The sequence below is a fragment of the Periplaneta americana genome, chromosome 14 (genome assembly GCF_040183065.1).
Source record: "Periplaneta americana isolate PAMFEO1 chromosome 14, P.americana_PAMFEO1_priV1, whole genome shotgun sequence".
Taxonomy (NCBI): domain Eukaryota; kingdom Metazoa; phylum Arthropoda; class Insecta; order Blattodea; family Blattidae; genus Periplaneta; species Periplaneta americana.
The window spans coordinates 110,848,525-110,863,072 of record NC_091130.1 but is presented as its reverse complement, the minus strand read 5'-3'; the positions used below and the strand labels follow the sequence as shown (position 1 = coordinate 110,863,072).

The window sequence follows — 14,548 nt, the reverse complement described above, 5'->3', positions numbered from 1 at the left end:
AAAACTCTCAATGTAGAGAAAGAACTCAGAAATAAGTTTATTTCATTTGCCGTGACATGTAAAAAGTACTTCCTTGAATTTGTGATTGTTTGCGAACGCATACTATTACCTTTTTGAGAACAGAGGAATACTCTTTAATGTATAAAGACTTGTAAATTCTCGCGTTCTATGTTTCAATTAAGACATAATAAGAAATATTAACAAATAGTGTAATAATAAATAAGTGTTAAAGCCATATTTATTGTATCTTGAAAAGGTTGTAATCAGTTTGTGTTTCCAGTATTAAACTAATTTACAAAACTAGGAAATAATATAATTTTGTTTTGTGTGTTTTGATACAGTCTGTCTAAAATTACTTTAACTGTTGCACCATGCGTCATTCTGAAATTCAAATCATGGAGTAGATATCACGACCACCTGCATGAGCCGCCAGAGCGCATCGTGGCATTGAACTGCTTTTGCAGCGAAACAACAAACAACTTGTAACTGCTACGGCTGGCTCCGTCTGTCTTTTTCTCTTTCAAGGTTCTTTAGCACTTTGTGAGCACGAGTTGCCCATCCATGTTTATGGTCATCAATACGCTTTTTTCTTCCTCTTCCATCTCCTACTTCTTTCTCAGCATATTTTTATTCTCCTTCACCTACACAATCATCTTTATCTACACTTTTTTTTACTTCTCTTCTTCATCATAATATTCATGGTCGTATATTTTATTTTAATCTTTAAATTCATTATTTTCTCATTCCCTTTCCTTTCCTTCACCTCTAAATTTTCTTCTTCTTAATCGTTTTATTATTATTATTATTATTATTATTATTATTATTATTATTATTATTATTATCGCCATCATAATCATAATCATCATCATCACCTCACTCAGCATCATCACCATCATAATCATCACCACCTCACTCAGCATCATCATAATCACATCATAATCATCATCACCTTACTCAGCACCATCACCATCATAATCGTCAGAATCATCATCATCACCTCACTCAGCATCATCACCATCATAATCATCACCTCACTCAGCATTATCATCATAATCACCATCATAATCATCATCAACTTACTTAGCACCATCACCATCATAATTGTCATCATCACCATCATCATCATCATCATCACTTCACTCAGCATCATCACCATCATAGGCCCTAATTGTCATCATCACTATCATAAATAATTCATTTCATTCATAGTGTTCTGTCCAAAGGCAGGTCATTCATTGTAAACCCAGCATTCTACAATCCTTCCTGTTTTCTGCCTTCATCTTTGTCTCCGCATATGATCCATGTCAATGTCGTCTATCATCTGATATCTTGTTCTGCCACGAACTCTTCTCCCGTTCATCATTCCTTCCAGTGCATTCTTCAGTAGGCACTTTCTTCTCAACCAGTGACCCGGCCAATTGTTTTTCCTCTTTCTGAACAGTTTCAGCATCATTCTTTCTTCATCCAATCTTTGCAACACAGCTTCGTTTCTTACTCTGTCTGTCCATTTCACACCCTCCGAAATAAATAAATAAATAAATAAATAAATAAATAAATACACGAAAGAAAGAAAGAAAGAAAGAAAGAAAGAAATTAATTAATTAAAACCCAAAAACTAAAATAACAGAGAACATAATAAAATTAAGCTTACTGGAAATACCATTTGAAAATACATCTCGATCCCTGGACCCATTTCGAACCATTCGCGAACCCTCAGGGTTACGCGGACCACAGTTTTGAAACCGCTGATTTGGACAAGGATTCAGTGATCTGAATGTTTTCGCCCTTGGAGTATTTGAAAGACGATGCTGAGTTCAAAGGTGAACAGGGAAACCACTAGGCCTATACCACCATTGACGAGGTAAAATGAAAGTTGATCGTGCTCCTATATGTATACGAGCTATGGCGAAATTCTAATCTTCGTATTGTCGCAATAATGATGCGTGACGTCACTGTAAATTAATTAGCGCAAAGAAATTATTTAGTCATTTTTGGACTTTGGCAGTATTTTGCCACAAAGCGGCGGCTGTAGAAGCTGTGGCTGGTATGAACGTTGTATTTTCTTGGAGCTAGGTTCTCTTATTTTTGTGATAATGTGAGTTAACGGTAAAATAAAATATTCACCGCTTTTCTTCTTTAAAGTCGTCTAAATACAGTTATTTTATTACTGTATAGTTCTGTCGGTGAGTAATCGGGAAATTCCAAACGCCCTAATTTAATTGTGGGCATCAGAACATTAAAAAAAAAATTGCTTATTGTGCTTACCACTCCTATTAGCCCAGCCGTCCACTGGCATCGTGAACGGCCGAAAATTTGTTAGGCCGTATTCGGCCGAATACTGGACGACCGGCAGAAGAGCCGATGGATTGTCCACTGGAGCCGACGCTTCGGCCGTCAATTAGCAGTTCTATGTCCTCGTGCTACATTCTTATACTTAATACATACATACATACATACATACATACATACATACATACATACACCCACCGGCGTGGATCAATCGGTTAAGGCGCTTGCCTGCCGGTCTGAAGTTGCGCTCGGGCGCGGATTCGATCCTCGCTTGAGCTGATTACCTGGTTGGGCTTTTCCGAGGTTTTCCCAACCGTAACTTGAATGCCAGGTAATCTATGGCCAATCCTCGGCTTATCTCGCCAAATACCATCTCGCTATCACCATCGACGCTAAATAACCTCGTAGTTGATACAGCGTCATTAAATAACCTAATAAAAATTACATACATACATACATACAAATGGCTTTTAAGGAACCCGGGGGTTCATTGTTGCTATCACATAAGCCCGCCATTGGTCCCTATCCTGAGCAAGATTAATCCAGTCTCTATCATCATGTCCCACCTCCCTGAAATCCATTTTATTATTATTCTCCCACTTACGTCTCGGCCTCCCGAAAGGTATTTTTCCCTCCGGCCTATCAACTAACACTCTTATATGCATTTCTGGATTCGCCCATACGTGCTACATGCCCTGCCCATCTCAAACGTCTGGATTTAATGTTCCTAATTATGTCAGGTGAAGAATACAATGCGTGCAGTTCTGCGTTGTATAACTTTCTCCATTCTCCTTTAACGTCTTCCCTCTTAGCCCCAAATGTTTTCCTAAGCACCTTATTCTCAATCACCCTTAACCTCTGATCCTCTTTCAAAGTGAGAGTTCAAGTTTCACAACCATACAGTAGACTGGATGATAAAAGCTTCTCAACCGAATAATAACAGGCATTTCCCATATTTATTCTGTGTTTAATTACCTCCCGAGTGTCATTTATATTTGTTACTGTTCCTCCAAGATGTTTGAATTTTTCCACCTCTTCGAAGGATAGATCTCCAGTTTTAATATTTCCATTTCGTACAAAATTCTGGTCACGAGACATATATACGTTGTCTTTTCGGGATTTACTTTCAAATCTATCGGTTTACTTCCTTCAAGTAAAATTTCCGTGTTTTTCCTAACCGTTTGTGGATTTTCTACTAACATATTCAAGTCATCCGCATAGACAAGAAACTGATGTAACCCGTTCATTTCCAAACCCTCTCTGTTATTCTGAACTTTCCTAATGGCTGGCGTATACGGACTGTGCTGTAAGTTTCACTGAGACTCAGTTTAAGTAATCGAACTAGTTTCTTGGGAATACCAAATTCAATAAGAATATTATATAAAACTTCTCTCTTATCCGAGTCATATGTCTTTTTGAAATGTATGAATAACTGATGTACTGTACCCTTATACTCCCATTTTTTTTCCAATCTCTAACGAATACAAAGAATCTGATCAATAGTCGATCTATTAGTCTAAAACCGCACTGTTGAACCCCAATAATTTCATCTACATATGGAGTTAACTTTTGCAAAAGAATATTGGACAACATTTTGTACGACGTTAACAAAATTGGTATTCCTCGAAAGTTACTACAGTTAGCTTTGTCCGCTTCTTAAAAATAGGTCAAATTATGGACTCCATCCATTGTTCTGCTATAATTTCCTTAGGCTTATTATTATTATTATTATTATTATTATTATTATTATTATTATTATTATTGTTATTATTATAATTATTATTATTATTATTATTATTATTATTATTATTATTATTATTATTATTATTATTATTATTATTACATGCATGGCTGCGAATTCGATCCCTTCAATGTATAGACTTTGTTTGCTCTTGGCAACGATTTATCATTTATGTATTCTTTTAGGCATTATACTCAATTAACATTCTCTCATAGTATTCTTAGTTATCCATTCATCGTCATTATTGTAATTGTAATTATATTTATGTGTAATAATTATTTTTGTTTTATGTTTTTGTTATATTTGTGCTGAACTGTAATTGGCCACTGGCTGTTGTACAGCACATTAAATAAATAAATAAATAAATAAATAAATAAAATAAATTATTATTATTATTATTATTATTATTATTATTATGTTGTGCTAAACTGTAATTGGCCTTGTGCTGTTGTTTTGCACGTTAATATTCTAAATAAATTATTATTATTATTATTATTATTATTATTATTATTATTATTATTATTATTAGAATGACTGTGGAGGACATGTTACTATTATTGAACAATCCCTACCTTATGAGGAGACGGAGTGCGAAACGACGAAAATATAGGGTATATCCGATGCTTAGAGAAAGGTGTCGCCTGGGTAAGTTTCATCATCTACGCCTACACAATAAACTTCTAGAGGATAGTGCTATGTTTTTCGATTACTATCGGATGAATGTTGATACATTTCAAAAGCTATATTGTAAATGTAATTCGTCCATCAATCTCAAAATGGTCAAATTTCAGAGAAGTTGTACCACCTGGGAAACGTTTGTCAGTAATCTTAAGGTAAGTAGTACATGAATAATAATTTGTTAAGCCTTAAAAATTTTATTTCACTTGTTTAACGAAAAAAAAAAACACAATAACTAATTAATGTTTCGGCGTTCATGGCGAAATTAATGGAAATAGTCACCACGTGTTGCTCTGTTCGGCCGAATGAGACCGGAAAATCCCCTCTGAATTGGATCGAACCGGCATTCGGCTGTCTTCGGCCGAATAGGGTGAGTGTAATGGACGCGCGCCAATGCATTCTCTTGTTGTGGGATCATTCGGCCGTGTACGACCGTAAACGGCCGAGTTGTTATTCGGCCGAATTCGGTTCCAGTGGACGGCCAGCCTTATGTGAATGATAGGCCTAATTGTAGGCGGACGGCCGCGCTCTTGTACAAGTACGGCACGCCGAACCATTAACTTAATCTCAGCTGTAGTATGGATGATGATGATGTTGCTGATTATGATGATAATGATGATGATGTATGAATTAATGATGGCGAAATGAGTCCGAAGTCCAACACTCAAAGTTACCCAGCAATTCTGCTTCAATAGGTTGAGGGAAAAACTCGGAAAAAAACCCAACCAGGTAACTTTTACCAACCAGGATTTGAACCCGGGCCCACTCGTTTCACGGTCAGAAGTACAACTGAAGCGTGCGGCCGAAGAACGACACAAGTGTCAAATTGAGTAAAGCTAGGATTTTCAGTTCAACATCGAGATTGAGACCTCTTCTTTAGTGACTCGTGGTTTCTTTCATCTAAAGTCCGTGGGAGTCTCGTTTTCGTTTATGCATTGTGTGCAGCATGGGCTGAAGTGTTTTAAAATAGTTTCTCCTGCACAATTTGCTCAGTGGCGACTGTCCCGTTGTTCGGACGCACGCTTCAACTGTTGCGCCCAGCGGTGGACTGCATACGTGTAGCGTATAGTAGTTTTCGAATATAATTTACGTGTTGCCTTTGTCTACTATTTTTTCTATCACCAGTCCTTTTCCTTCTGCTTATTGTTATTCTTTCCATCTTCTTCTACGACACTCCTTTCATTTTTAATCTCTTTCATTCTTTCTTCCTTTTTATTATTTTATAACAAGAAACATTTACAGAATAATTAATATTAGAGGAGAAAAATTCGCTCCGGCACCGGGGATCGAACCCGGGTTCTTGGTTCTACGTACCAAGCGCTCTCACCATTGAGCTACGCCGAAGTATAATCCACAGCACCGGATCGAACTCCTCTCCTTCAATTTATTAAGTCAACTGTCATTATACAAGGAGCGCACTCACTTGAGTGACTTGATGGCCGGGATTCCACAGTAATGTGCACAGTAATCTGTACAGAAATATGCACTGTTTCTCGAAGATTTTACTAAAGATCATTATTTTTTTTGATCCTACAGAATATATCTGTTATGGTAACAATTAATATTAGAGGAGAAAAATTCGCCACCAAGTCACTCAACCGAGTGCGCTCCTTGTATAATGGCAGTTGACTTAAGAAAAAGTCAACATACATGCTCAACTTGGAGTCAGGCCACAGAGGGAACAACACTGGAGGAGGGGAGTTCGATCCGGTGCTGTGGATTGGACTTCGGCGTAGCTCAATATGAGAACGCTTGGTACGTAGAACCAAGGACACGGGTTCGATCCCCGGCATCGGAGCGAATTTTTTTCCTCTAATATAAATTGTTACCATAACAGACATATTCTGTATGACCAAAAAAATAATAATCATTAGTAAATTTACAGAATAATTTTCTTAAGAACAACGTCTTGCGTGGCCTATGAATTTCTTTCTCTCGATTTGTGCATTAGAATTTACAGACATTGTCTGTTGCAGACATAATTACCTGGCGTCATCTCAGGGGTACTCGACAATTTCAAGTTACTCGTTGAATAACAATCTCTCGAAAAATTTTCTCTCTTAATAAAATCATTCCACTGATATTTCAATAACCAAAGATTTACAGATGGCGATACTTATTTTTGTGAGAGTTCTAGAAATGATATGTTTGACGATTTCTATCGACACATGCCCTTCAATCTACAAAATGGGATTGCAAGGGAAAATAATCAAAACGAAAGTATTCAACGTGATCGATTATTTATTGAGTATCATGGCAGGCGATGTCACAATAAAATAAAAAATAATGATAAATATCACAAGTATGTACACAATTGATACACAGCTAGTATATCATTATTTCTTAGTGATGGTATCCGTAAGCGTAGGGGGAGGCGTAGCCCAGACCGGCGTAACCAAGAGGGGCGGCACCCACGACGGCAGACTTAACGACGGCGGGTGCGGCGTAGGCAGCGACGGCGGGAGCGGCGTAGGCAGCGACGGGAGCCTTGTATACGGCGGGGGCGGCATATGCGGCGGGAGCAGCATAGGCTACGGGGGCAGCCACAGCCACGGGAGCCTTGTATACGGCGGGGGCGGCATATGCGGCGGGAGCAGCATAGGCCACGGGAGCGGCCACAGCAACGGGAGCCCTGACGGAGACCTTGTAGGTGTTAGCGTAGGAAGTGGCGACGGGGGCGGCGACGGCCTTGACCACAGCAGGGGCGGCAGCGTAGGCTACGGGAGCGGCATGGACAGCAGGAGCTGCATAGGCCACTGGGGCGGCGTGGACGGCAGGAGCGGCATAGGCCACTGGGGCGGCGGCAGCGTAAGTAGCGACGGCGGGGGCGCCGAGGTAGCCAGCCGAAGCGGCGGCGAAGAAGAGGGGCAGGATGACCTGTGAACAAACCTCGCAGTTAGTTTCTGCAAACCCTTTAGCTTAATGGAGTATACATGTATTCTTCATCAAAGCATTGCAATATCTTAACACTTCTGTAATATTTTACTATGGTTTTCTGTAATAATAGTAAGTACATGCGTACAATAAGGATGAGAAGAAACCTTTCTTAGAATCTCGATACTTAATTAGTAATATAAGATCCGTACTGTTGTGTTTGTTTTTGCACGATAGTGTGTTTTTTCGTTGTTACTATTGGAAGCTGATTTTACTGAATTGAGAGTTGCCAACGTAGATAAGTATGTTGAAATATTACAAATAACTGCTCTAGGGTTGTAATTAAAACTACTCCTGCCATCTACCGATATCTATGATAAACTTTTTGCCGAGAATCAGTCAATTGTTCATAGTCTAACGTACGTAGGTACTGAATATTAATATTTTTAAAGATATAATTTTCAAAATATACTATCTTGCAAAAAATACTGTAAAATACATGTTTGTGAAGTCCATTACAAAATCTCGGAACTTCTCCTCATTTTGTATAAAGCACTTCCCAATCTTTTATCTAATATACTATTACAGTTCCATTTTGTTACGCATAAATTCTCTGTCACATCCATGAATTCCAGTTTCCTTCGATCTACTGCACTTGAAACTGGACTTACTTTATGTATTACTTCAAAATGAGAAGTCAAAATCCTAGACGTTACGAAGAAACGGTTTATTAGTTACATATCACAAAACAAAGGAGGTCGATACCTTAACTTGATTATTTAATTGAAATTTCTTCAAAATTATTTTAACCTTGAAAGAAACGTTTTCATTACACTTTTGCATTATATTGAAACGAAGGTAAGGTTTTTGTAAGAATGTTTCAATGTAAATTTATAATTGAATTGTTCTCATTCCGATATTATTACAGTATTTTACAACCAAATCAACAGTTTCCCTGTAACTTCAATTTATAGTCTAAAAATAAAATTTCATATGTTGTGAAATGAATTATTGCGGAATGGAGGTGTGTCACGGTACGTCTGAATTATGCTAATGTAAATTAGTTAAAATGGAAACTGTTTTTCGATAAAAAGAAAAATATGCCATAATAGAATTACCTTATTTCTATAGTGCATGAAGTTGAAACAACGATAGGCTTTACTTGGAATAAAATTACAAAAAGATTATATACATATAATTAATAATGTATACTTTTGTTCTCAGTGTTAAATTCTTATATAATTGTACTTAAAATTTATGTGATTTAGAATTTTGTAAAAATAAATACGAATAAAATAGAACAGCTGTTTCATTGTTGTCTCACCCTGTAATATGATTTCCCTTTCGTTCACATTGATCATACAAAGATTAATACTACAAAGCAAAGCACTCTCGTCTGAAAACCAAGCAAATGGGAGTAACATGTTCTCTCTGTGTCGTGCTGATCACCTCTATAACTTACAATAAAGAAAGTCATATCGTGGTTAAAGGTTTTCACGCCTCTTATAATCCTTTGAGTTATTATTCGAAACAAATAAGTGACCTCTAACATTTTGCACTGAATGGACACAATAAATTGGTCACAAGATGATATACTGACGAAATTTTTACGTAATCAGATTGGATCGTTATGCTTTGTAACTCACGAGACACAACAATATAAATCATTGAAATGATTATGGTACAGTTTGAAACCCGTAATATATTATATAAAACACACGTGCGATCATATGCTTCTACATTTGATAGAATTATTATCCTACAGTACGTATGCTTTCGTAAAAGTCGAGCTTTTTTATGAGAATATACATTATGTACGAATTTTCATGACGAAATTTATTTTTAGCCACATATTTCATTACTGATCATAGGCGGAGTTATGGAGAGGCATAGGGGGCACTGTCCCTCCAAACTTGTCTCAACTCTTTTTTTTTTCTGTTAACATTAGAAAATATTGAATGCAACAGGTTTTTCTTGCTTTTGTTTATGATTAAGTTTCTGTGCTTAAATTGACGAATTAATGTCTTCAGACCATGTGTCTAAACTATAATATTTATTTTAAATTTCTGAATGTATAAGAATTTCTATACAGTGAAACCTCTGCTTACGGACACCTCCAAGATACGGACACTTCTCATATACGGATAGACTTTTATGTCCCAACTGAAATAATATAGAAATAACGATAAATTTAACTCTCGTTTACGGACACTCTCAGATACGGATACGGACAGCTGTTTCACAGTCCTAAAGCTTGCTTTACCTTCTCACTGCGGACAGAACTTGGATTTCAAGACCTAATGTGTTACAAAAATGGAAAATTTAGTTTTGAGAACTGTACAGAAATTCCTTAACATGAAAGAAAACAATAAGGGTCTTGTAGGCTACCACTAGCCCAGCTGGCTACCCCTTGTTAGCCGGAAGCGGGTGGCTAAACAAAATCATAAAATTCAATGTGTCTGTTGAGTCCTAGGTTCCCGCGATCGTGAAATTGTATTCGACATATCGTAGGCTTAATAGGATTATTCTCTTCACTTCAATCAGTTGTACTATTTCGAGAGACATGGCACCTGAACATAACGGTTAATTTGAAAACTGTAAATTACAGTACTGCGTAACTGAAGACCTAGAATAAAATTGCATGGCACAGTACTGTATTTTCCTTTTTTCGGTCTTATCTACTGTAGTTCAAAGTTGCAAAGAATTTTCTGTAGTGCTGTAGACTCTGTTTAGAATTAAACTGCAGTAATACATTTCATTTAAAGCGTGAAGGGATACATAATGCATATTATAATTTTACTGATGGATTGGGGACCCTCCCTCCCAATAAAGGACACCTCCCAGATGCGGACAGATTGTTTCGATGTCCGTAAATGAGAGGTTTCACTGTACCTCGTTTGAGGAATGGAAGCACTGTAATGTTTCTTTTGTAGCAGTCTGTACTCCTGTGTTAGAAGTCTACAGCGGACTTCTACTGAATTAGGTGTTAGTGAAAAAAAAAAAAACACCATAGTCCCATGTTAAAGGAGTGGAAATTTTCAGTAGTTTTCATAAAACAACCATAGTCCAAAGATTTTTTTGGGAAAACACCCATTTTATTTAGGAAGATGGTACGATGGTAGCATTTACAAATATCCCATTCATAAACAAAAGCAAGAAAAGTCTTTTGAATTCAATATTTTGTAATGTTAATAGAAAAAAAAAAGAGTTCAGACAAATTTGTGGGTGGGGGGCAGTGCTCCCACATACCCTCCCATAACTCTGCCTATGGTTAGGTCCTATTATAATTTGTAGTAGACCTACAGTTGAAGCTCTATACAACTCGGTCCGAAACATCGCGGATATGGATGTAACACTGTAAGAAACATGTTCCATCCTTTTTTACCCATCTCTAATGTATATGCTGTAATAAACAGGACTAGGGCCTATACTCTTACACCAATACTATAATTACAATTGATAGACTTTGCTTTGTGGAAATTTCATAGTTTAATCTGTATGATATATTACTTCCTACAGCGCTATAACTTACGTAGCCTATATAAAATTTAATAAATTACCATTATTCTATAGTAGCACTAAAAGACGTATAGATTCTATCGGTTGTGGTCCTATTAATCGTTGTACTGACATACCGGATGAACTGGAAAGCATTACGTTGCTTGATTTAAAGTTACTACTATGAAAATAAGAGTTTTACAGCATGTGAAATGAATGAAGAATTCGCATCTCTCTTGTAACACGTTAATATTGAAGCATAGATAAATGAATTAAAATCAAAGTTGCTGTAGCGTTGTTAAACTTGATGACATATCTTTATGTAATAATTAGAGCACAAAATTTCCTGTGAAACAATTTTATAGTCATTAGTTCGCTATATGTGACCTACTTTGATTATAATCTCTGAAATTGTAAAGGAGCTAATACATTAATCATAACATCTACTTAAACTTTATTTAAAGTAAAGCAAGATTTTACTGAGTCACGCACGTTTTATTATAAATTGGTCACATACGATTTGAATTAAAATTATGATCACTTGTATTTGAGCATTTTTATTTACATCTTCACAGTTGAATAATGTATGAACTAAATCTCATATACGTGATAGATATGAAAGCGTTGTAAATAAAATCAATTCAGACTTTATAAAACTATTAAATGGTTGAGTTGCTGTAAAACTTTCAATGCCGAGATATCAGTCGGATAATTTCGAATAGATTGAAATTATTGATTTTGATTCTTTATCGAGCAGTGGAAAAAGTTGCAATTCAAACACAGTAATGATTCTAAATTGGTGCGAGATTTTTAGACTTTTGTACTTTAACATAGATACAGAAATATCCAACGTTTCGGAACAGATATATCAGCATCACGGAAGACAAGATCACGTTTTAGTAGGTTATTTTACGACGCTTTATCAATATCTTAGGTTATTTAGCGTCTAAATGAGATGAAGATGATAATGCCGGTGAAATGAGTCCGGGGTCCAGCACTGAAAGTTACCCAGTATTTGCTCATATTGGGTTGAGAGAAAATTCCGGAGAAAACCTGAACCAGGTAACTTGTCCCGACCGGGAATCGAACCCGGGCCACATGGTTTCGCGGCTAGACGCGCTAACCGTTACTCCACATGTGTGGACAGGTCACTTTTTCTTACCTTCACAGATGATGGAGTTAATACGTGCTCCAGAACGTCTGGTCTTTCTGCATCTATCACACGGTGCGAAAATGAAATAGCTATCTGGTAATACTTGTAAACCGTGGAAGTTTCAAATAATATTTAACTGTAAACTTTATCTTTCGATGTTGGATGACGTATATACGTCCGTTGATGTGACATATTAATGAATATTTAAATACTTATATAGTCACAATCATGCCATGGTATGAAAGAAAAATTTCACAACCTCGAGCGGGATCCGAACCTGCGACTTCCTGTACTCCGGTCAGGCGCTCATTAATATTTAACGTGTACTAAGAGCTTTGTGTCGAATTAATCACGGTTAGAACTTGAAATTTAGTTTCACTACTAAATTGTTTAATTACTAACGTACTGTACCTATTGAATAGATGTTAGCGTTCTTTATAGGTATTCCTTTTATCCTAGGTAGTGTAGCTTATACTGTATGTATGTACCGACTTACGAATAAATGAAAACTCACCAGCTTGTACATGATTGTAGTGTCTGCGTTGCAAAGCGAATGCATGCCTATCACACCTGACCGATTGGTTTATATACTTCAGTAAAACTTGACTGCTAATTCTTTGTGTATCCCCTCTACCGCAAAAATCATCAACATAAGATGCCCGCAGAGTAAAAGTAGAGGATAAGATTGGTCCTCCCAGTAAATGATGGGGGTCAGGGGCAAATTTAACCTGGGGGGTTTCAAGAAAAAGACAGGCAGTCAACGAGAGAGAGAAGGATATGATGTAATTGGTGCAAGGGCCAGGCCGGATTACTACATAAGAAGTTTCACTTTCATATATGCACCCATTATACTCTCCTCCCGCGGGAAACACCCACCTGCGCCCCACTCCCCTGCTCTGCTTGGTCAACACTCGCTGACTTATGCCAAGAGTGATGGGCTACACCCTAATACAAGTCGATGTGTTAACGATAATCGATTGTGGGCCCACTTGACTTCCTTGTGGACCGCTTCCTGTATGCAGAGAGATGGACAATGACGAATAAGGAGCTACGAGACATGGGCAGCATTTAAACAACCTCAAGTGCCGGTCTGTAACACCTGACTGAACACACATTCCCTAACTGTTCACATGGCTACGTCTTCGAAACGGATATCCCGCGCGGGAATTGTGAAGTATACAGCATCTCTGTAGATAGATAGATGAATTTATTGACTAATATTATACATACAAATTTTATATTATCATAATTTTGTCTTAAATCCAATGCACGGGTCTTCTGACCCTACGTGCTTTGTACCCGAAACAAGCCCTCCTTTGTAAGTCCCCCTCACCTATGATTACATCCAACTACTCTCTAAAAGAACACACATATTAAAAATGGAAATGACACAATAAAACACATTATATAATATATCCTAACCTAAAAGACATAAAAGTGTACAGTTGGGTGGATACTATTATCCCTTCCTCAGTTCGTGTCGCAAACTTTGGCAGCTGCAGCTCTAATCTTTCTCGCCTTCAAGAGGAACAATCCAGTCTTTTGTTCCCATTCTCTATTCCCCATGAGGTCAAGATATGCAAGCGAATTCCTACTCTGCCTTAGCATCGAGGGTGGTAAATATTTTCTCCGCACATGTTCCAATTCGACACACAGTAATAAAATATCCTTATAGGAATCCTTTTCTTTGCAAAGCGGACAAAGGCGCTCCCCTTCTTCGTTGACAATTTTATTACACTTCCATGCCCCCAATCTTAGCATCTCTGTATAAAGCACGCATCACATCGTCGTTGTTCCTGCAATATTTCCTATGTGACATATTTATCGATTTTCAGATTTTTGCTCTGTTAAATAATTTAAATAGTGATACAGCAAATAATAAAATATCCTATAGGCTATGTAATTATATTTCTTTGTTTCGAAAACGTAAGAATTCACATTCTCCTTGTACGGCTATCATAGGATGAATAAATGTGCTTTTTCTTCCTCACTGGTTGAGAGGAAACTGCCTGCTGAAGGATGCACTGCAAGTAATGGTGAACGGGAGAAGAATTCGTGGAAGAAGGAAATATCATATGATAGAAGACATCTAGAGCGCATCTAGGTCAGAAATCATGGGTAGACATAACGGCTCGGTTAGAAAAGCCAACGTACTATGGTAGGAACGATCATGATTTTAAAAGCAAGTGTAGGCAACAGAAAACGGATGTAGGTAAATTCTCATTTTTAAATAGAATTATAAGTAATTGGAATCACCTACCTGCAGCGGTCATTGAGGGCTGTCCTTCCTTAAGGAGATTCAAGAATAACTTAAA

At 37.2% G+C, this 14,548-nt stretch overlaps 1 protein-coding gene, 1 long non-coding RNA gene and 1 other non-coding gene across 3 annotated transcripts in view; 1 reads left to right on the top strand and 2 right to left on the bottom strand.

Moving 5' to 3' along the window:
* Positions 1-14,548, top strand: part of LOC138712959 (uncharacterized) — a 491,061-nt gene that overhangs the window by 346,187 nt on the left and 130,326 nt on the right. The gene's annotated exons all lie outside the window — the stretch shown is intronic.
* On the bottom strand, positions 5,980-6,052 carry TRNAT-CGU (transfer RNA threonine (anticodon CGU)). The gene has a single exon. It is a non-coding gene; the product is annotated as a tRNA-Thr (tRNA).
* Positions 6,932-12,882, bottom strand: LOC138713667 (cuticle protein 12.5-like). The gene is made up of 2 exons (XM_069845933.1): positions 12,748-12,882; positions 6,932-7,585 (listed from the first exon to the last, which is right to left on the bottom strand). Exons 1-2 carry the CDS (start codon positions 12,790-12,792, stop codon positions 7,052-7,054), a joined length of 579 nt encoding a protein of 192 aa, XP_069702034.1. The 5' UTR covers positions 12,793-12,882; the 3' UTR covers positions 6,932-7,051.

What these genes read in the sequence shown, in the direction of transcription:
- LOC138713667 (XM_069845933.1), bottom strand. Translation starts at nt 12,792, where the DNA reads ATGCATTCGCTTTGCAACGCAGACACTACAATCATGTACAAGCTG. An exon ending in CTACAATCATGTACAAGCTG is followed by an intron (nt 7,586 to 12,747) that starts GTGAGTTTTCAT and finishes GTTTGTTCACAG; the next exon opens with GTCATCCTGCCCCTCTTCTT.